The sequence below is a fragment of the Triticum urartu genome, chromosome 4A, assembly GCF_056163025.1.
Source record: "Triticum urartu cultivar PI428250 chromosome 4A, HENAU_Tu73, whole genome shotgun sequence".
NCBI lineage: Eukaryota > Viridiplantae > Streptophyta > Magnoliopsida > Poales > Poaceae > Triticum > Triticum urartu.
This window is the reverse complement of record NC_141876.1, coordinates 192,196,777-192,220,348: the sequence shown is the minus strand read 5'-3', so window position 1 is coordinate 192,220,348 and position 23,572 is coordinate 192,196,777. Positions and strand designations below refer to the sequence as shown.

Here is a 23,572-nt window from a genome sequence, read left to right as displayed (position 1 = left end):
CACAACCTTGTTACTTCCGCTATTTTGGATTTGAGGTAATAGTATTTACGTTACTTTTACATGTGATTTACCTCTGTTATAAATCCTCGAGTACTGTGTGTGTCAGCATACCGATCCAGGGATGACACTTAAGCACAGAGACTTGATCCATTCGGGTCGGGTCGCTACAACGCCACTCCAAAATTTTCAAACCAATCCACTGAGACATCGTCACAACACTGGATTACCACCACATCCACCTGCTGCACCCCAAAATAGAGCTCAACGTCCACCTGCTGCACCCCAAAATAGAGCTCGGCGTCCACCTGCTGCACCGAAAAACAGAGCTCCAGGTAGACCTGTTGCATCAAATTCGACACCACGACCACCGACGGTGCCTCTGTCAGAAGTCAACGGCAGGTACAAGTCCTCCACACTATTGCCGCCGCGAGATCCTCAACTACACAAATCTGCTATAACTCCGCCATGTCCAATACAACCCGGTGAGCTGCAAACACCATCGGGTGTGCGACTCTACACACATGTAAGTTTATGTCCTGAAAAAATAATAATATTTGTAGTCCATTCAGATAACATTGCAGTGCACATTGATATTTCTTGTGAGGTTTGACCTAACATCTAATACAGTCGATTCTTCTGAAAACTTAGGAACATTGCAATGCTTTATTAACCTCGTATGCACTCCTCATATTTAAAAACATAACAAAACAAATTATATCATAGAGCATTGCACTTAAATGCAGGATAAAAACATGCCACTGGTATGAAGTTCACCACATACAAAAAGGCATGGGACTTTTACAACAATTATGCAAGATATGCAGGGTTTGGCATACGCAAGAGGTCAAAACACATGACAAATGCCTACATTGTCTGCTCAAGAGAAGGGATGCACAAGCAGACTGTGTCAGATTATCACCGGAAATGTCAGAAGACATAAAAAGGGATTGGCTGCAGGGAAAAGATTAGAGTCAAAAAAAGGAAGGATGGCAAATTTGTGATAGAAATGGTTGAACTCAACCACAATCACAAGATGCTGGAAAGCCCTGGGATGCTTTTCCACAAGTGATCGCAATAAAAAGACGATCCTTTGATAGACCAGTTAGTGAAAGACATGCGATTGGACAACCACACACATGCTCAAATGATGTCAATGCTGTCGCGTATGTCTAGTAGTCTGTAGTACACGGGACATACTAGCCGTGACTGGGTAAACAAGTAAGCACGTCACAGAGCATATCACTTGAGCATTCTGTCGGTAATTATTCCCTATTTGATGAGATGAGTTTGCATTGTGTTTGAAAATGCAGGAAACAGAAGTTTGCCAGAGAAGAGTCCGAAGATGATGTCAAGAAACTTATGGATTTCTTAGAGAAGATGCAGAAGATAAATCCAGAGTTCTTTTATGATTATGACGTTGATGCAGATAACCGTGTAGGAAACGTCTTTTGGGCCAATGCAAGTTGCAAAGGATCATATGAAGATTTTGGAGACTGCGTTACATTTGACACGGCGTATAAAACTAACAAATTCCACATGCCGCTAGGAGTCTTCGTGGGAGTGAACAATCATCTACAAAGCACCATATTTGATGTTGCCCTCGTGCAAGTTGAAACAATATCATCCTTCGAGTGGGTTTTCAAAACATTTCTGAGGTGTATGAACAACAAGCTGCCAATCTGCATGCTCACAGGTACAAAAAAATAACACCTAAATACTTACGTTTGTTTGGTGCACTTATATTTCTTCCATCTATCTTACACACACAAACAACTTAATAACAAAACACTATTTGTGCCTTCTCAGACCAGTGTTCTTCAATGAAGGCAACATTAAAAACTATCCTCCCACATACTCTGCATAAGTTGTGTCGGTGGCATATCATGAAGAAGTACAAAGACCACCTCGCCTTGCTGTATAAGGCGCACAAGAAACTCAAGGATGACCTCAATGCGGTGCTGAACCACCCACTAATGCCGTCAGAATTTGAACAAGCATGGAAGGACCTCATTCAGAGATACAACTTGCAAGACGACGAAGTGATGAATTCGCTGTGGGATGGCATGCACGAGTGGATCTCGGCTTACTACAAGGAAATTTTATGTACTCGGATGACTTCCACACAGAGAAGCGAGAGCATGAACCGCATACTGAAGAAATTTTTTGTCAAAGAGAAGCATGATCTCCATGTGTTTGCTCAGCAGGTGGACAAGTGCATTCAGACCAGGAAGGCCGTCGAGCACGCAGAGACAGTAGCAAATGAGGTAAACAAAATGTCAATCAAAAACTGCTAAAAATAACTACAAAAACAAACAAGTTTTTCATTTCTCTGGTTCGTAACAGAGCATTTCTGATCATGCATTCAGAGGTGAAGACAACAACCCAGTTTTGGTTCGAAGTTCAGCTATCAAAAGTGTATACAAGGGCAGTGTTTGCATATTTCAAAGAAACACTCTATGGTAGCAGAACGGTCCCCTGAGAACCCGACAAATTATCTCGTACACCACTACAGTAGATCAGATGCATTTGACTGGGCAAGGCATAATTTCCAAGTGGTCGCCGATGAAAAGAAAGAGATCTACGAATGTGAGTGCAAACTCCACACAAGTGAGACTCCTAGCAAAAAAAAAATCTAGTTTCTGATAGTCATGCATGAAAGCTCACTTACTGAACTTTAAAAGTCCACATGCATGAGAAATTCACAAAACCAAATGAAGTTCACTTCTTTAAAAATGAACAAATAGCGAACAAAATATGTGTTTATTAATTTCATGCAGTTCAGTTACAAAACAAAGGAAATCATGTGTTTGTCTGCCGGGCTCTTTTGCGTCCATGTGTTATGCATGCTTTCTCATTTGAGAGTACTCAAGATTCCTGAGGTGTACATCATCAAAAGATACACCCGTAACGCAAGATCAAATGCAACGTTTGACAGAAGAGACTACGAACAAACAGCACCACATGGAACCTTGCTTTTTTGTCATAGAAAATTGCTGACAGAAACAGCAATGGACCTTGCAAACAGAGCGACAAGGTCCGACGCTGGGTGCCATAGAGCGTTGTCTGGTATGAGGGCACTGATCGAGGAAGTTGATGTGCTCAACAAAGAAGAAGCAGCAAAACTAAAGCAAGCAGAGAAATCCCAACATGAAAATAATGCCGAGCAAGTACAAAATACTGAACACAACGGAACTGGTGCTATCAAAAAAGAAACAATTCTTCCAGCTCCTGTTTCGAACACAACAGGAAGGAAGAAAGGGGGCAACGCAACCCAGAAAAAGGTTGCATGCAAGGAGAAAAATGATGACAAAACAGTAAGCCACAGCCTGAGCTGGACAGTGATGGTCACCCACTGGGAATAAGAAGGTGCAAGACATGTAATGAAATCAGCAGCCACAATTCTAGGACATGCACAAAAAGACATGAACAAGAAAAACGAGGACATGGCGATGCACAACCAAATAGAAATTACACTCATAACACTAAGAAATGGACGAAACCAAGATGTTGTAGCATCTACAAAAATAGGAAGAGACACAATTCAAGAACCCGCCCCAAAAGAACAAGATCAGAAAATGAGGAAGACGAAGAAGATGAAATCGAAGAAGAAGATGGTGATACAACTGAACAAGAAATGACTTATGAAGAAGCAGATGAAGAAGAGGAGGAACAAGAAGAGAGTGAAAAGGACGAAGAACATGAAGAAACCGAAGAACCACTGGCTTATGAAGAAATAGATGAGGAACATGAGGAAGAGGAAGAAGAGAGTGAAGAGAGTGAAGAAGATGAAGAGCATGAAGAAACAATGCCAACAAGACCACCACAAGGGAATGCTGATGTACATAAACAACCGAGAACGACACCACTTTCAAAAAACAAGGTAGGAGCACGAAAGGATGCAGTTCACAACACCGGAAAACGAAAGCCACCATCAACCAACACGCGGGGAGCAAAGAAGGATGCAGTTCACAACACTGAAAACAAAAGCCGCAATCAGCCAGCACGAGGGGAGCAAAGAAGGGTGCAGTTCACAGCACTGGAAAACGAAAGCAGCCATCAACTAGCACGCGGGGAGCAAAGAAGGATGCAGTTCATAGCACTGAAAAACAAAAGCAGCCATCAACCAGCACGCGAGGGGCTACAAACACAACAGTGCAGAGACATGAACCAACAACACCGCCACAGAAAACAAAAGAAAGTGCGACATTAGACACGCTCCAGTCACCGCGGGGAAGCAGCAGGTTAACGACCAAATAGATGAACTTCAATAAATTAATCATATGCAAAGCAGTTTGCTTATCTGTATGACTTATGTATCGGTTTAAATTTTGTGTAAACACAAATTTCCCGCTGACTATGAGTTATTCAACTAAACCATGTAAAGAGAAATGGTGTATAGAGTATACCATATATATAGCAGTCTAGAGTAAAACATTGACACATTTTGATCCAAAAACCATGTCAAAATGCAGTTAGCTCACTGGCAGCACAAAGTTCAGAATAATAATTGAAGCAGTTCAGATCACAAAAGTGCTTATTAGAAAACACATCGAAAAGATGAAGCGTTCGACACGCAAAAGTACTTATTACAAATCAACCTCATAACCTTAACCAATCATGTCAACGTGATTCTAACCGTATGATCCTCGAGTTCAAAGAAGTTGAGGACAACAACTAGCTCAGACTTCAAGCCACTATCAATGACAAATTCCTTCCACCCTTTCTGCAGACATAGCCGCCCATCAACGCCTACACGGTACTTGGCTATTACCAAGAACAACCTGGAGAATTCCCTTCTTCTTGAGCCGGAGATACCTAACAGCTCGTTGGGGAATTTTCTGCAAAAAAAATTAAAACTGTTTGGCAACGATACTAGCAGTACAATTCTCATACTTTGCACGGACCAGTAAAAACCTACACACAGTACAGACACGAGCTAGATGAAGTGTACAACCGTCCAAAAAGCAGTACAGGTTAAACGCAATCTAATGTGCAGTACGGAATTTGCAAACAAGCAGTACGCTTATAACTATTATGAAGTTCTTGAGACTATCTTCATGTAGTACACACCGTACAAGCAGGGAAAATTGTAGAAACTATTACTGCTCATCTAGTATCTAAGGAGCTAACATATTATAACCATGCAAAAATAAAACACGAGCTCCATGCACACAAGCAAAAAAATAAAAACAAGATATAAGTACAAAGTGCAGTACACTTTAGTAAAACAAAATAAGTGCGTTCCTAAAAAACTAGAAGTTCACACTAGTATGGAATTATACAAAAAAATAGAAAACACAAAGAAAAAATCAGATCAATCGAAAAATACTATCTTGTAGTGAGTCTCCACATCTATTGGCGTAAGCTGATGGACAAAAGGACTTGTGCGGCCAAGGCCATGGCGAAGCAGCGTGGAATAGAACGCAGAAACATTGATGTGGCCCATATCCAATCCTTCCGTGAATATTGTGCCATATGCAAGCTGCTCCGCTGGCCCAGCTCGGCACAATACCTTCCCCCCACGACGAGCACGACAGGCCTGCGAGCAAGCTGAGCAATCGCAGTGCGTCGGCACACCACAACCATGGCCGCAGCAGGAGAGGTTCGCACAGGGGCCTGGAGCCATCGCAACAAAGACCTAGAAAAGGGAAAAAATAAAGAGAGGCTGGAGAAAGGAGAGAAGTTGTGGCTAGAGGAGAAATGAACTATAAAGGAAGGGTAGAAGTTCGCCTACATTTATAGAAGAGGAATGCAAAAAGGTCAAAACTGAAAATTAAAGGGGAGTTAATGAAAATTATGTTACCAAGAATGAAGGACAATCAATAAAGGCTTATGTTACCAAAGAAAAAGGAACCAAAAAAGAAGGTGTACTTTGATTGCAGCAATTCCCACGAACTAACCGCAGATGATTAAATAATAATTCTCGAAAAAAATATAATCCACAGACCATTTTATGTGTGCAGTTCTCCAAAGTCTTACCAGGAATTACACTATATGTGTGCATGAAGTGCAGTACATGCTCAAAATGAAGCACAGAGAGAAGCACTTTCGCGCAGTGCACAAAGCAGAATTAGTGCACCTGATGTGGTCCCTAAATGTAAGTCATGCAGTCCGCAGCGTTGACATAACCAGTCACTACTTTGGCGCAATGAAAGATGCATGCAGTGCAAAATGTGTACACCTGCAGCACAGGACTATGGCGAATGCAGTGCACATAGAGGCACCAAAGCAGTGCACACCCGTACACTAGAAAAAGGATACGTAAGAGCAAAAACAATAAAGAAAAATGCTACCCATGCAGTGCGCAAAAATATAGTGCAAACATGTGTAGTATGGAATGTGTGCACATGCAGTACAAAACCCTGATCAATGCAGTGCACAGATGATTTACTAAGCAGTGCACGCCCCTGCATTGGAAAAAATACTTAAGAGAGAAAAATACAAAGAAAAAAAATATTGACCACCACAGGTGCAGCCGGCCCCAGCCAGTATCATAGTAGACCTACGCCCACAGCAGGCTAGTCGTTCTGAGCCACGATTCATGGGGCCCGGCACACATGGGCCCACAGGTCAGAGAGCATAGAGCAGCGAGCGCCGTGTATAAGCACCCAACTAAGTAACTAGAGGAGTTCGACACGGTTGCCTCGCCAGCGCTTATAAATAGGTCGGGCGCGCCTTCCGCGGGCGAGGTGGGACTAAACATTAGACCGCACACAACACAACGGGAACTAGCCGTGCTCACACACCGACTTGGGCCCAATGCGTCTTCATTACCCGAACACAGGCCCAACAAGGCCCACTAGGAAAAAACAATAAGTTCAAAAATAAAAGATCAAAGAAAAATGAGAAACATTTTTTAAATGAATAACAACAAAAAAAATGGGCGTGGGCACAGCCAGAAACTATAGTTTGCTATTAATAAATAAAATGTAGGAAGCCCGAAGTCAACGTACAAATGCAGTCCGCGACGTACAACAATGCAGTTCTCCACATGGAAGCACGAAGTATTCTTTTTCTAAAATGCAGTTCTCTTTACACTGCAATGCAGTATGGCTAAAATGAAGAATGCAGCCCTGTTACTTAAGCAAATCAGTCCGATACCCCTACCCACACTACCCTCCATCCACACAAAAGCTGCATTACCATCAAAAAAAGAGAGAGAAAAAGAAAGAACTCAATCAAAATACTAAATGTGCGTACATCTGTGTGAATCCTAATCTGATATAATTCAGTGTACGAACAATAAATTTCACTTCAATGCAGTACACTATGTGGACATACGAAGTTCTGTTTTGATAGCAAAGAAGTGCACTTACTTGGAAAATTCACCGAAAACACAATCATCACATTTTCTGACAGTTGCGTCAATACCTTGAACTAGTCACGAAAAAAGAGGCGACGACATTCCGGATTTCCAACGCACTAGCAGAGCCTCCTCATAGCAGAACCTCTCTGCAGTTGCCATGTAACTAAAAACAGAGCCCCACCATGCTACCACCCCACTCCGCCTCTCCCACGTCCTGTCAAGGAGAGCAGAGGAGAGCAGAGGAGAAAACACAACTGCTTCGTCCCCCCAAAACCCCATTGCATCTTCTTCTCCACATTTCCTTTCACTAACCTCTCTCTCTCGCCAGAACAAACACGAGAGAGCAGAGGAGAGTCATGGCGGATGCACCTATGTACAAGTAGCGCCGCACGTACAACAGGGAGCTCCACGATGTGGACCTCCACAAGCTCCACGTCGTTTGCACAAGCAAGGGTGAAGACATGGACAAGATGTTGTCCATGCTCAGGAGGAAGCTCGGCGGAATGCCCGTCAAACTAGTCGGCGTTGATGTCGAGTACACGCACTACGTGAAGCCACAGCGGGCAGCAGTGCTCCAGCTATGCGTAGAAAAAGAATGCCTTGTCTACCACATCTCTACAGCTAAAGACATGTCAGAATAACTATCAATCTGTACTATTGCTTGTCAATATTGACTTTAAATTTTCTTCACTGCAATTGCCAATATTTAAACTTTGGTTCTCGTTTTTGAAAAGCATGGCATATGAATTTATTGACAGTTTTCATCTGGCTCCATGTATGTCACTCGTGTGTTCAATTCTTGAATTATATGATATAGCAATACACGTAGTTTTATTTTGTTTTACCAAAAACAAACTATTTGACTGAATAATACAAAACTGCAACATTACTATACAAAACATGTATGAAATTCAGTTCAAGAATACAAGCATGCACAAAACATGCATTGTTTATTAAATATATTATCAGATTTACTACTTATGCTGAACAAAGTATTAGCAACTACTCACTGCACCAGATTCAGATATTCATATTGCAGTTCAGTTTTAGAAAAAACAAAAAAACATTGGTAGTTCTAAGAAAATAAACTATATTCACTCTATACAAACATCTTGCATGCCAATGGAACTAGACAAATTCCTCATGAATGCTGAGTACACCTTCGTCAGATTCGCCATTGAAGGAGACAAAAGCAAGCTAAAGCTATCTGGTTTGGAGATCAACTCCGTTAACTACATTGATATTCAGGTGGAATGGAGAGACCCATACAACAGAAAGAAGTTTGAATCTTTGGCTGATGTTGCCGGTAGGATGATAGACATTCACTACCATGACATGAAGAAAAAAATTAACCGCAAGGAGGACCATACGCTGTGGGGATTTTGCCCACTGCTAGAAAAGCTTATCAAGTATGCAGCAATAGATGCATTCGCAACATATGAGTCATGCAGAATCATCTACGATGTCATAATGGGACTGGACAGGGCAAAAGAGACAAAGAAGCAAAGAAGAAGAAGAACAAGGCTATAATCCAATACAGCAACTAGAAATAATCAAGGCTATGTTTAGTTTCACTTTACTTTAGTCATTGTGTTGTTCTTTGTTTCATGTATGCAAGCTTTTCATTATGTCCATTGCTTCATATTGAACATTTCTTTTGTAAAAACAATGTCGTTTTAGAATTATCATCAAATTTTCTTTCTGTTGTTTGCTGATGTATCATCAGTTTTCTTGTGATCAATTGCTTTCGCTGAAATTAGTTTGTGTTAGAACAAGTATCCAGAAAACTTTGAAAAATTTAATCTGTGATACCAAAACATACTATTCACATACAAAACATATTCAGAAACAACGTTAAACAAAAAATTAAATAATCCGCATTACGCATGGAAAGATTAATACCTAAAAAGGAAAGATTAATGCAGTTCACAATGGTAAAAATGAGCATTACACATTTGTACACATGCAGTCCGCAAAATAGTAATTATAGAAAAAGAACATTAATATTAATATTTATTAAAAAATAATAATCTGCAGACCATTATAAACAAGCGTGAACACAGTTCGCATAACAAATACAAGGCAGTTCACAAAGTGTATACATGAAGTGTTGTACATGCATAAATGCAGAACGAGAGGGGCTGTAGCAACTTTTGTGCAGTGCACAACACACAGACTTGGTACGCGCAGTGTAATACTCAATATTAGTGCAAGCAGTAAAAATGACACCATTTGTACTACCACAAAATATATATACTCCAAAAGAAAAAAATGCTTCAGGTAAGGAAAAAATTGACCACCCAGGTGCAACCGGCCCCAGCCAGTCTCGTAGTAGACCTACGCCCATAGTAGGCGAGTCGTTCTGAGTGACGATGCATGGGGCCGGGCACACATGGGCCCACAGGTCAGAGAGCATAGAGCAGCGAGTGCCATGTATAACTGCCCAAATAAGTAACCAAAGGAGTTCGACATGGCTGCCTCGCCAGCGCTTATAAACAGGTTGGGCGCGCCTTCCACGGGCGAGGTGGGACTAAACATCAGGCCGCACATAATGCACCGGGAACCAGCCGTGCTCACAGGCCGACTTGGGCCCAATGCGTCTTACGCCCCAACGAACCCAACAAATTCTCAGAGCCCAAAAACAAACAAAGCCCAACGACGCACAACTAGCAAGTAATTCCAGTACCCCACTCACCTAAAAAAATGTAGTCCGTTGTACAGTCCGGTATGGGACGGAAGATGTGCTGTCAATAAAGCATTGCAGTTTGCTTAGACGATTATTTTTTCCAGCCATTCAAGAACACTACCATGGCGAATCTTTTCACTTCGCTACAACGGCACAAACCCACGTCACACACTGGCTTGGTTGACAGGCGCACGGGGTGTGACAAGGAGGCGACGGGGTGGGACAGACTCGCCTACGCATGCGGCGCCCTGACACGTCGTGTCGCCGCCTGCTCCGGCTCGTTCCAGGCTTGGCCTCGCAGGGAGGTGGGGAGTGGGGTCACGAACCCCCTCCAACCCCCTTGCTCTGACTCGCGCTAACGCACGCAATGCGCTTGGTTGACAGGCGCAGTGCGGACATTCTGTTTTTCCAACAATAGGACGCACGCAACCCCAGACCCACACCCCTAAGATAGATAGGGAGGCGACGGGGGGTGACGGACTCGCCTACGCTTGCAGCGCCACGGCATGCCGCGTCGCCGCCTGCTCCGGCTCGTTCCAGGCTCCGCCTCACAGGCGGGTGGGGAGGAGGGGTCACGACCCCGCTACCACCCCCATGCTCGGCCTCGCGCTAATGCACGCAATGCGCTTGGTTGACAGGCGTAGTGCGGACATTTTGTTTTTCCAACAATAGGACGCACGCAACCCTAGAGCCACACCCCTAAGATAGGCAGGGAGGCGGCGGGGTGTGAGGGAATCGCCTACGCATGCGGCGCCGCGGCATGCCGCGTCGCCGCTTGATCTGGCTCGTTCCAGGCTCGGCCTCACAGGGGGGTGGGGAGCAGTGGTCGCGACCCCCCTCCTACCCCCCTGCTCGGCCTCGCACTAACGCACGTAGTACGCTTGGTTGACAGGCGCAATGCGGACATTCTGTTTTTCCAACAATAGGACACACGCAACCCAAGAGCCACACCCCTAAGATAGACAGGGAGGCGACGGGGTATGACGGACTCGCCTATGCATGCGGCGCCGCAGCACGCAGCGTCGCCACCTGCTCCGCTTCATTATAGGCTCGGCCTCACAGGGGGGTGGGGATGGGGCTCATGACCCCCCTCCCACCACCCCTGCTTGGCCTCGCGCTAATGCACACAGTGAGCTTGGTTGACAGGCGCAGTGCGGACATTCGGTTTTTCCGACAATAGGACACACGGAACACCACAACCACACCCCTAAGATAGACAGGGAGGTGACGGGGTTTGACGGACTCGCTTATGCATGCGGCGCCGTGGCATGCCACGTCGCCGCCTGCTCCGGCTCATTCCAGGCTCAGCCTCGCAGGAGGTGGGGAGGGGGGGGGCACGACCCCCCTCCCACCCCTTTCTCGGCCTCGTGCTAACGCACACAGTGCGCTTGGTTGACAGGCGCAGTGCGGATATTCTGTTTTCCAACAATAGGACGCACACAACCCCAGAGCCACACCCCTAAGATAGACAGGGAGGCGACGGGTTGTGACGGACTCGCCTACGCATGTGGCACCGCGGCGCGCTGCGACGCCGCCTGCTCCGGCTTGTTCCAGGCTTGGCCTGGCAGGGGGGTGGGGAGGGGGGGTCACGACCCCCCTTCCCATCCCCTGCTCGGCCTCACTCTAATGCACATAGTGCGGTTGGTTGGCAGGCACAATGCGGACATTCTGTTTTTCCAACAATAGGACGCCCGCAACCCCAGAGCCACACTCCTAAGATAGATAGGGAGGCAACGGGGTGTGACAGACTCGCCTACGCAAGCGGCGCCGAGGCAAGCCGCATCGCCGCCTGCTCCGACTTGTTCCAGGCTCGGCCTCGCTGGGGGTTGGGGAGGGGGGTCACGACCCCCCCTCCCACCCCCTGCTCGGCCTCGCGCTAACGCATGCAGTGTGCTTAGTTGACAGGCGCAGTCCGGACATTCTGTTTTTCCAAAAATAGGACGAACGCAACCCCAGAGCCACACCCCTAAGATAGACAGGGAGGCGACGGGGTGTGACAAACTCGCCTACGCTTGCAGCGCCGCGGCATGCCGCGTCGCCGCCTGCTCCGGCTCGTTCCAGGCTCCGCCTCACAGGCGGGTGGGGAGGAGGGGTCACGACCCCCTCCCACCCCCATGCTCGGCCTCGCGCTAACGCACGCAGTGCACTTGGTTGACAGGCGCAGTGCAGACATTTTGTTTTTCCAACAATAGGACGCACGCAACCCTAGAGCCACACCCCTAAGATAGACAGGGAGGCGACGGGGTGTGACAGACTCGACCTACGCTTGCAGCGCCGCGGCATGCCGCGTCGCCGCCTGCTCCGGCTCGTTCCAGGCTCCTCCTCACAGGCGGGTGGGGAGGAGGGGTCACGACCCCCTCCCACCGCCCTACTCGGCCTCGCGCTAACGCACGCAGTGCGCTTGGTTGACCGGAGCAGTGCTGGCATTCTGTTTTTCCAACAATAGGACGCATGCAACCCTAGAGCCACACCCCTAAGATAGACAGGGAGGTGACAGGGTGTGATGGACTCGCCTACGCATGCGGCGCTGCAGCACACCGCGTCGCCGCCTGCTCCGGCTTGTTCCAGGCTCGTCCTCGCAGGGGGTGAGGAGGGGGGTCACGACCCCCCTCCCACCCCCTGCTCGGCCTCGCGCTAACGCACACAGTGCGCTTGGTTGACAGGCGCAGTGCGGATATTTTGTTTTCCAACAATAGGACTCACACAACCCCAGAGCCACACCCCTAAGATAGAGAGGGAGGCGACGGGTTGTGACGGACTCTCCTACGCATGTGGCACCGCGGCACGCTGCGACGCCGCCTGCTTCGGCTTGTTCCAGGCTTGGCCTAGCAGGGGGGTGGGGAGGGGGGGTCACGACCCCCCCTCCCACCCCCTGCTCGGCCTCGCGCTAATGCACATAGTGCGGTTGGTTGGCAGGCACAATGCGGACATTCTGTTTTTCCAGCAATAGGACGCCCGCAACCCCAGAGCCACACCCCTAAGATAGATAGGGAGGCGACGGGGTGTGACAGACTCGCCTACGCATGCGGCGCCGAGGCAAGCCGCATTGCCGCTTGCTCCGACTCGTTCCAGGCTCAGCCTCGCTGGGGGTTGGGGAGGGGGGTCACGACCCCCCTCCCACCCCCTGCTCGGCCTCGCGCTAACGCATGCAGTGCGCTTGGTTGACAGGCGCAGTGCGGACATTCTGTTTTTCCAACAATAGGACGAACACAACCCCAGAGCCACACCCCTAAGATAGACAGGGAGGCGACGGGGTGTGACAGATTCGCCTATGCTTGCAGCGCCGCGGCATGCCGCGTTGCCGCCTGCTCCGGCTCGTTCCAGGCTCCGCCTCACAGGCAGGTGGGGAGGAGGGGTCACGACCCCCTCCCACCCCCATGCTCGGCCTCGCGCTAACACACGCAGTGCGCTTGGTTGACAGGCGCAGTGCGGACATTTTGTTTTTCCAACAATAGGACGCCCGCAACCCTAGAGCCACACCCCTAAGATAGACAGGGAGGCAACGGGGTGTGACGGACTCGCCTACGCTTGCGGCGCCGCGGCACACCGCGTCGCCGCCTGCTCCGGCTTGTTCCAGGCTCCACCTCGCATGGGGGTGGGGGGTCATGACCCCCTCCCACCGCCCTGCTCGGCCTCGCGCTAACGCACGCAGTGCGCTTGGTTGACCGGAGCAGTGCCGACATTCTGTTTTTCCAACAATAGGACGCACGCAACCCTAGAGCCACACCCCTAAGATAGACAGGGAGGCGACGGGGTGTGATGGACTCGCCTACGCATGCGGCGCTGCGGCACGCCGCGTCGCCGCCTGCTCCGGCTCATTCCAGGCTCGTCCTCGCAGGGGGAGAGGAGGGGGGTCACGACCCCCCTCCCACCCCCTGCCCGGCCTCGCGCTAACGCACACAGTGCGTTAAGTACACAGAATACAGGAGCAATACAAATCTATAGACAACTAAAAAATGGCCCCCCAACTCCCCACCTTACCATACAAACAATAAAGAAAACCAACTGTAGGTCGCATCTTTTAGGCAAAGCAGTGCATTTGGTTATGCAAAAAGCAGTGCAGAATCATGAAGCAATGTAGTTTCGGGATACACACATGAATACAGGGTCTGCAGCAAGTGCAGCAAAAAAACAGGTGCAAGACAAAAGCCTGTAGACAAATGCAGTGCTTTTTGTTGGACGAAGAAGTTCGGCATCACATGCTATGCAGTTTATGGGACACATACGATACATATAAGCGTGAAAAATTCCAGTTCACACAAAACGTGGTCGTCATCAAAATAAAAATATATGCATATATATACTGTATGAGTTATTCATATAAAATACACATACACATACAAATTCGTCCATATATGCTGCTGCAAAAAGCACACGAAAACACGACAACAGAAAAAAAGTCTTTTTCATACATTATCTACCTTAGACAGCACACAATACACAACATGAACTCCTAGTTCTTGTCCACTACACAGGCTTTTACCCAGTAGAAACAATGCCAAAATGACTATTACTGTGTCTGCGACTGCGTCTACGGTTGCCACAGGGAAGTAAGCCCGAGGTCCGCAATCAGATTTCGTAGCTCAAGCAACATGTCTTCATAACACAACATGTTTGAAGGATTGAACAGTAGCTAGAACATGTACTCCGCCTTCCACTCTTCAACAGCAGGCTGTAAAAGAAAATTTAAAAAATGCAGAACAGTGATTAAAAAAAGTTGTCATAAAGAACAAAAAGTGAAAAAGTAAAATAATAAAAAAAGTAACAAGAAAAAGAGGAAAATAGAGAAGGTGTTACGTCAGATTTGATAATTCTGTCAACTAGACGTTGGCTTTCATACAACTGTGTCAACCTTAGAACATAGATTCCGCACTGGTTTGCTCCCTGCGCTGGCACGACCGGGTAAGAGGGCTTCTCTGCCAATTTAACCCAGTCAGGGTGGTTCTTCGATTTATACATTTTTCATCATAAATCGCCTTAAGTAGTCGAGTCATCCTCCTCATCTGGCAAAAAAAGGAAGGACAAGGTTAAAATAACACACATCACAGATCAAGTTACTATTCAGATGAACCAAAAATACAAAAGTTGTTCTCAACGTATAGACAGTCCCTCTTTTAAATGCACGCGAGGTCATTTCCTTTTATCCTTTTTACACAGATTATGGGGGGTGTGAGAAAATGCAGTTCTGTCATGCATATGTTGCAGTGCACTACGTAAACAAGTGTGGTTCTATGTGTGCTAACATTGCATGTGCATTTTATAAAAAAATGTAGTAGGAGAAACACAAAAAAATTTGCACTTGGCAAGAAAAAATGACATACCAGTTGAGTGCAATCTGCGTGGTAGTCAGTCCCGCGCCACTTTGTCGTGACATCAGGATGGCCAGTGTACTTCCTAGTGTCGTGGATATCAATTGTGTGGCGATGCTGGTTCATCGTGTATAAGGAATAATGACCATCCTTGGAGCGCGGCATCATAATCTATTCACATCAAAAAAATAAAAATGAAAATGAAAGTTCTTTCGACACGTAGCACCAGGACCAATGTTCCGAAAATAACTATAAAAAGAAATGCAAGAAGCCATAAAAATAAATGACAGAAAACAATGAACTTACCACTTTTGCATCCAACAGGTTTACGTCGTCACTCACAAAAACCTTGAACTACTTAACTGCATCTTCTAAAACAAACGGGCTATGCACAACTAACAACATAGGGTTTAAATCATCATCTGTCGTCACAAAGGTTTCCATTTGAAGAACATACTGCACGGAAAAAAGAACAAAAAAAGGAAATGAAAAAAGGATAAACAATGCTTGCAGGCATGGACATGAAAAAACCAGTACAATAGGAAAAAAATGACAATACACGTTTACCATGACAAATAAAGGTGAAAGTAGCACACATTCACCAGAATGATAAACTAAACCCAATTCAGGGTCTTGCTTCCAGTACTTGATGACAAAATCCATGAGATACGAATCCATTAAATCTCCTTTGCCAAATGTATTATAGATATAGTCAACAGTGTAAGTATCGACATCACTAAAAGGACTATTCACCATAAATAACGCGTTTCTGCAGTAAACATACACAGATGGGATCAATAAAATTAAAATTTAAAACAAAACACACATAAAGGATGAAGGGCACCAACATAAAACTTACTCGTGGTATTTGGTTACAAAATCTTTGCTGAGAACAAGAGCCTTTATTTTCCTCGCCTCATCAATATATTTGAACCTCGGAGGCTTCAATTTCTCTATAGAGCATCTCAACTTAAAAGCCCTCTCACCTGCCCTCTTATTCGAAAATACTTCAACCTCACCCACAGGAGGACGATTAATTGCTGCACTCCTAGTCCTAGTGACGCATGGACACAGCGTAACAAAATCATCATCAACATCAAATACATCGTGTGGAGAGAGAAGTCGAGAGACACTTCCACCATCAGTTCCAGACGCCACATCTGTGCTCAATCCATCTCCAGCCAAAGAACCAGAATTATCTGGAGAGATTTCAATGACACAATCCTCCATAACCACCTCAGAATCCTGGGACTCAAACAGTGACGTACAGCCTTCATGAAGCCCCCTATCAAAACCTAAAAAGGTGTACAAAAAACATGGAAACACTCAGCACAAAAATACAAAACCAAAAAACATGTAATACATCTCAATAATATAAAAAATTGCAGTTCACTAAAGAACAGAATGCAGTCCACTTGTCTACCGCAATGCAGCCCACTTGTCTACAGCAATGCAGCCCACTTGTATACAACAATGCAGCCCACTTATAAAGAACAATGCAGCTCACTTGCCCAAAAAATAAAATGCATCTCACTAACACAACAAATAAATATACACATCCATTCTAAGTCATGAACTTAACTAAACAAAGTAGTAAAAAAAGCCCATAAGAAGCGGAAGCAAGCAATAGACAAAAAATAAATAAAAGGGAGGATAAAGAAGTTCACTAAAACAACCTTTATCTGTAAATATTAAAAGTGATGTTAAATCAAGGCAACACTTAATCGATGTGAGCCAACTATAGAGCATGGCCTTTCTGATGTAGCCAATGTGCTCCACCCCAAACTGAGCAACTCAAACACCTTCCCAAGTCTGCAAGAATTGAAACATATAGAATCCACAATCATGCCTGCAATAAAAAGAATAAAAAACATCAGTTTCACAAAATGAAATAAAAAAACTTGAGCAGTATGGTGGAGAGGGGTTGTACAGAACACACCCATTTGGCTGCATTGGGACAATGACATGTTTCAACACAAATCCATCAAGTGTAGGAGGATTTAGCGGCTCATCAGAACTTGAGCTTCCTTCTTTCCATGCGCGCTTGATATTTTTAACCATCCTCCTAAAAACCCTGATTGCATCAGGGCTGCCAGGTTTATTGAGCGAGTCAAGAAATTCAAACCGCCTTTCTTTCACATTTAACGCAACTACACAATAATGACCAACACCATCTCTCGTCTCTGGCGGATCAAAAGTTGCAAAAAGGACCTGATCGAAGTACGAATAAATAAATAAAATTATTATAAGAAGAAGAAACAGAAAACTATAAAAACAAACACACAAAATATAGTTTTCGACACATAAAAACGTTACTCACCATATCCTTTTTATCAACACGCTCCTCGGCTTTTGAAGAGAACATCATTTTAACACTCATGCATATAGTACCACCATTCCAAATATTTGTCTTCCAAAAAAAAAACCAAAAATCAAATAGTGCTCAAGCAAACAGGTCATCGCACAAAATCAGAAAAGAAAATCAAAAAATAAAACAAAAAATTCTGCATTCTTACACAAATATGGTATGGGGCAACCATTGTCAGAGATCCCTTAAACTTATCTATCAGCAAAGAAACCCTAAGATCTACAAGGCTTGTAGTGAGCATCCCTTTATCCCAAAAGGATTGACCAACTTCGCCAATGGTAATATCGGCCATCTCAGTTTTAAAAGCAATCATGTCCCTGAATTTTTCATGAAAAACTGAAACATAAGATACTAAAAAATAACAACAAAGAAAAATGGGTAAATACCAAAATTAGAAAATACATATGAACAAAACAATTTCTAAAAAACCATACTTCTTCTTCTCGTCCTTCCGAACCCTCGTAACAGCAGCGTACAACTCATTGTATCTTTTCAGAAGAGCTGGATCAATGCTCGACGGTGTCACAACAGGAAGTTCGTCATCTATAATAAAAAGCTGAAGTTCCCTTATCCAAAGAATGAAGTTCAAATATTAAGATAAGGAAATTCTGCTAGCTATTTTGAAAATCATCAACAAAAGATCAAGTTTCACTTATCATTAAACATCTAATGCAGATACCATAGTAATTAAACAAAATGAATGAGAAAAACTTCAACTGCACTGTTCGAAACAAAACTCTTGCCTTCAGTGTCAAGAGTCTTCATGATGTTGTTCTTCAGAGGTGACAATTTTTTTCCTGGCTAGGTTGTGACGAATCCACCACAACCTCACTAGACTGCCCTTCTGCAGCAACATTAGCATTCTCTGGATTTACAACAGTCTGGTCAACCGCAGCGTCCTTAGATACTTCAGCTACATGAGTCTCCACTCTCGATACTTCAGGAACATCGTTGGCTGCCAGACAAACAGGGGAAGCAACAACACTAACAGCAGGGACGACATTCTCTAGCGGCTTTTCAATGCCAAAATCAGAATCGTCATGCCGACTAGGGGAAACAACATCATGGGATTCTTGGGCTACAGAGGGATCTGCAGAGTCGACGGCAACCGATGCAGAAGCATCAACACTGCCACCACCATCAACACCACAACCGCCCTGATTCAGATCAACGTGAACTTCCACGTTTTCTTCTCCGGGCTATGGAAAGTTTAAAAAACACACAATAACACAAAAATGAGCATGAGGATAATTAACACAACAACACACAGGACACTTATGTCAAAAAGACTGCTGACAACATGCACAGAACAACTGCAGTCCACGTGTGTAAAAACAACTACAACTGCAACCCACATAAATGTAAAAAAGAATTGCAGTTCACTTTGTCAAACACTGCAGTTCAATTATGCTAAATACTGAAGCTGATGTATGTAAAACACTATGGACCACGCGTGCGAAAAGAACTGCAATTCACTTCTGTCAAAGAGTGAAGCTCACACATGTAAAACTATTGCAGATAACATATGTAAATGAAAATGCATATGAGTGAACATAACAGCGTACATCAACTTTATAACAACAACAATAAAATATTAGATTACAACGCACCAACAGAACAAGTAATACAACTACCTTTTCAGCTACAACATCCGGAGGGGACGATGCATCAGCCAAGACCTCATTCTTTCTAGAGCCATCATAGGACTCTTTGTGCACATCATAAGCAGCAACACCATTCTACGAGCATAGAACAAACCAAAAACAAAAATAAGATGGTAACGACCAAAAAAGAAAAAACTTCAACTATGCACAAGTAGTACACACTTTACAACCGTGAATTACACAAAAAATATAATAACTTGAAAAGCAACAAATGCAAGTTCAAGAAGAGGGACACATGGCAGAACAGACATGGCAGAAGTACTTGTACCTGACCAACTCCATCGTCCCTAGTTCCACGGACACCAGAAGATTCTACTCCAGCCTATCAAAAAACAAAAATAGTGAGGAGCAGTCCACATAATACACAAAAGATGTTCAAAGCCACAAAAAACCTAGAACATACATTATCATCGCCAACGCCAGCGTCCTGACGGTTCATTTTATCCAAAATATGCCTAGCATCCTTCTCATACCAACCGCATTTTTCCTCCTGTGATTGTCTCAATTGAGCATACGAAGACCGAACATTCGTCACTGAAATCTTCAGGCTTTCAATCATGCCACAATCAAAATTGTGAGCAACAACAATATCTTCATCTCGTGGGCCATGGCCAACAGGGAAAAAACCAACAACTGTCCTCAACCTGTCACCAGAGGTTGGCAAATCTTCAGTCAACTTCAAACCTTCAGAAGAAGCTCATCAATCTCCTTGTGTTTTTTGTCGCCAACAAATGTCTGTTTAGAAGAGCTTCTATTATCAAACATTTGTCGAGCCATGAAACCATGAGTACGCGGAACCTCATCATCACAGGCAGGAAGCTGGCTACAGATAGGCTCATAAAACCTAGCATGAGTTCTAGGCCCCGCATCAGAGCTGCCGCATACAACTGCAGCAGGACAGTTGTACACAATATCACCTGACGCCTTCCACTGCAAAAAAAGACAACAGGCAAAGAGAAGTACACATGTGAGTACTAGAAAAGTTCAGATTTATAATGGCTGCACCTTTGAAAAAATGTGATATTAAAAACTCAGATGCACTAACCGGCAGCTTCCCAAATTTGTAAGTTTCCAAGTAAATCTTTCCCTTCACAAGCACATCCTCATTGTATAACTTCATCACGTCCTTGGTCGTCAGGTATGACGCACGTGGCGTCAACCTGTGCATGATTGAAAATTTCTGAAGCTTCAAGCAGTCAAGATACATAATCAGGGGGACAATGGCACAACCCTCTGTACAATTCTGCTTGCTGCCTTCTGTTTGCCACCTCACCACAGCTGCCTGCAACTCATCAACAAAAAGCTGGCAGAAGTCCATCTGAGCCATAGTCGCATAATCCATGTTCTCTACCATTGCAGCAACTCTACCCAAACGAACTGCAGGCCCGGGGCACAACAAATTCTGGTAAAAGTATCAGAAAGAACACCTTCATAGCAAGGTCAACAGTTCATGATCATCCTCCTCCACCAACACCTTCAAGTTCTCAAGCAAGTCCTTGACACCTATACTTTTTGAACGGCCAAAGCCAAGCTCATCCTTGAGGGCAGTCAACGAGTCATCATGGCCGCTGGCAGCAGGCATGGGTGCAGTGTGACATTCCATAGGTAAATCAAAAATGTGATGAACTACATCACGATTGATTCGAAGAACCCTGCCATTCCCAAAGTCCATTATCATGGTGGCAGGGTCAATGACTACCATCAGATAGCACATAAGAATGCGCGACACATTTTTCTTTATTTTCAGTTCAAAGACAACACCGAATCCATCATCCCGAACACGACTACAGTGTGCCTCTTTCAACAAAGAAGCAGCCTTGCAAACATTGGGAAGCGACAAAGTATGGTCTTGTTAAATCGAGAATCATCTCCCTCAGCATCATCTTCAGTTGCATTGCTCTTACTAGACTTCTTCCTCTGTGTAAAGGGAAATGCAATCCACATTAGAAGACTAGCCATAAAAAAGAGATAGAGAAAACACAGATAGAATAACAATGAAGGAAACAAATGCAGCCCACTTCAACAAACCTTTGGAACAACATCCACCTCCTCGCCAGAGTCACCACCAACATCTTCATCGACATCATCACGGGCACACTTGGGTAGACTCTTAGATGAACGACAGTCTTTGCGTCTACCAGTATGAACATCCCTCACAAAATCAGCAAGCACAAAGTCATCATCATCAGAGTTGGGACCTTCAGTGACATGTAGTCGCTTGCGCTGAGGATCATCCTTTCCACCAGCTTCAGCAGTTCTCTTGCCAAGATTATTCTTCATGTCAGCAACACATGGACTCCGCCGAGGTGTACCACCTTCCTAGGCAACAATACTCAGCCTTTTCTTTTGCCAAGAAGGCTGCTTCACCTTGGCAAATTTGTCACCCTTGGCACCATCTGTAGCTCTCCTCTGCTTCTCCTTCTCCGCAAACTATTTTGAGTCACTTTAAAATCTCAACTTCCTCTTGCTTTGTTTCAACTCATATTCATGAAGCTGTTCCAAGACCATCCAATCCTGTGTAACTTCCTCTGTACCATGAACAGACTGCGATTGTGTTTCAGACAACACGGGACGTATCTGGTCAAAGCTCACACCAACATTACCCTCAGCAAAATAATGGTCAATCAATTGAGTAACCTCCTCAAACCCAGGCGCCCCAGCATGGAAAACAGACACTGCGTCAAAATGAAGTTTGACTATGGTCGTTAAAAAAAGCACAAAAAGAACAAATGTAGTACACTTAGACAAATAAACGCAGTGCTCCAACCATAAGCTCGAAACAAAAAATAATGCATTGTACAAAAAACTTGAATAAAACAACAATGCAGTTCACACATACATATAGTGGAGTTCACATATAAAAATAAATGCAGTGCTGCACACACTAACTTCACGTTTGTTCCCAACAAAATGCCGGACTAGATACAGCAAGGAAACGCCAATTTGTACAACATCAAGTAACCAGCATACACAAAAATAAACAAATCAATCACATACCAGAAGGAGGAGCCATACTTATGAGAGAAGATTCAATCGGCGAATTCACTTCATGTCCTCCCTCAACACCATGATCATTACCACCAGGACAACGAGAGCCAATTGGTGTATCATTATGAGCACCGCAATCACCTACTGGATTCAAAAAGAACCAGAAACAGAAATTACAAAACATCACATGACAAAATAATGCAAACGAATGCTGACAACTAACAGAGCATAACCCAATATGCAGGATGAATTAGGAAACTAGATAAACACCAAACAAAATAAGCAAAGCCTAAAATAAGCACTCCACATACCCTGAACTCCTCCTCACACTCTGCTCGGTGAAGACATTGCGTTTGCCTGCAGCACAAGGACGAAGTGACAAATATAAGCAACAAAATCACCGAAAATCTCACGAAACCCTAGATCCACCTTGCTACACACGACTATCGACTTCAGAATCAAAATAAAATCGACTTCCTATGGAAAAATTACACAAGAAAAAACAGCAATAGCAACTACGAGAATCACAAAACAAGACAAGGGGACGATCAAGACCGAGGCCAAGCGGAACGTACCACAAAAAAGGCTGTGGCCATGGCGGCGGGGAGTAGGGAGGGAGCAGTGACGGGAACGGACAGGAAAGGGCTGCGGGAGCGCAGCGGCAAGGGCTCGCGGAGCGGGCGATGACGCGGAATGCAGGAATAAGAACCTCTTGAGGGCGGCCGTTCCTCGGGCGATGGCGGTTGCTGCGGGCGACGGCGGTTTTGCTCGAGGGAGAGATGCCTCGGGAGAAAGTGCAAGAGAGGAGAGGGGATTCTTCTTGGTCTCTCTCCGTGTTAGCAGAGCGGTGGGATCGCCTGGAAGGGACACATAGGAGGCCCACGTGTGACAAAGGGTCACATAAAACGGGCCGGCCCAAAAACGGCCTGGCTAAAATAAGATAGACTACATCAAAACGCACATGATGCAGTTCTCTGTGAAGAACAATGAAGTTCAGACAGTAAAACAAAAATAAAATACATACAGTTCGTAAAAAAAGTTAAAATAAAAAACAACACGCGTGTTATGAAAGTGCATCCAAAAAAAGTCTACCTTCAAAATAAGTGCCACACCAAAAAAAGTGGGCCCTCCCCCAACCCCCCTACCCCTCCCGTACCAGTGACTGCAGTAAGTACATGTAACAAACAAATGCAGTACGTAGCACTAGAAAAATGCAGTGCATTTCGTTACACGATGAAGTACGGTATAGCA

At 44.9% G+C, this 23,572-nt stretch overlaps 1 protein-coding gene across 1 annotated transcript; it reads left to right on the top strand.

The window, feature by feature from the left end:
• Positions 1 to 465: 465 nt before the first annotated feature.
• LOC147975345 (protein FAR1-RELATED SEQUENCE 5-like) lies at positions 466 to 2,372 on the top strand. The gene is made up of 4 exons (XM_087520370.1): positions 466 to 482; positions 1,311 to 1,693; positions 1,807 to 2,264; positions 2,367 to 2,372. Exons 1-4 carry the CDS (start codon positions 466 to 468, stop codon positions 2,370 to 2,372), a joined length of 864 nt encoding a protein of 287 aa, XP_087376496.1.
• Positions 2,373 to 23,572: the final 21,200 nt, after the last annotated feature.

Excerpts from the sequence above, each read along its gene's own strand:
- LOC147975345 (XM_087520370.1), top strand. Across the intron at positions 1,694-1,806 it reads GCCAATCTGCATGCTCACAG|ACCAGTGTTCTTCAATGAAG; the intron begins GTACAAAAAAAT and ends GTGCCTTCTCAG.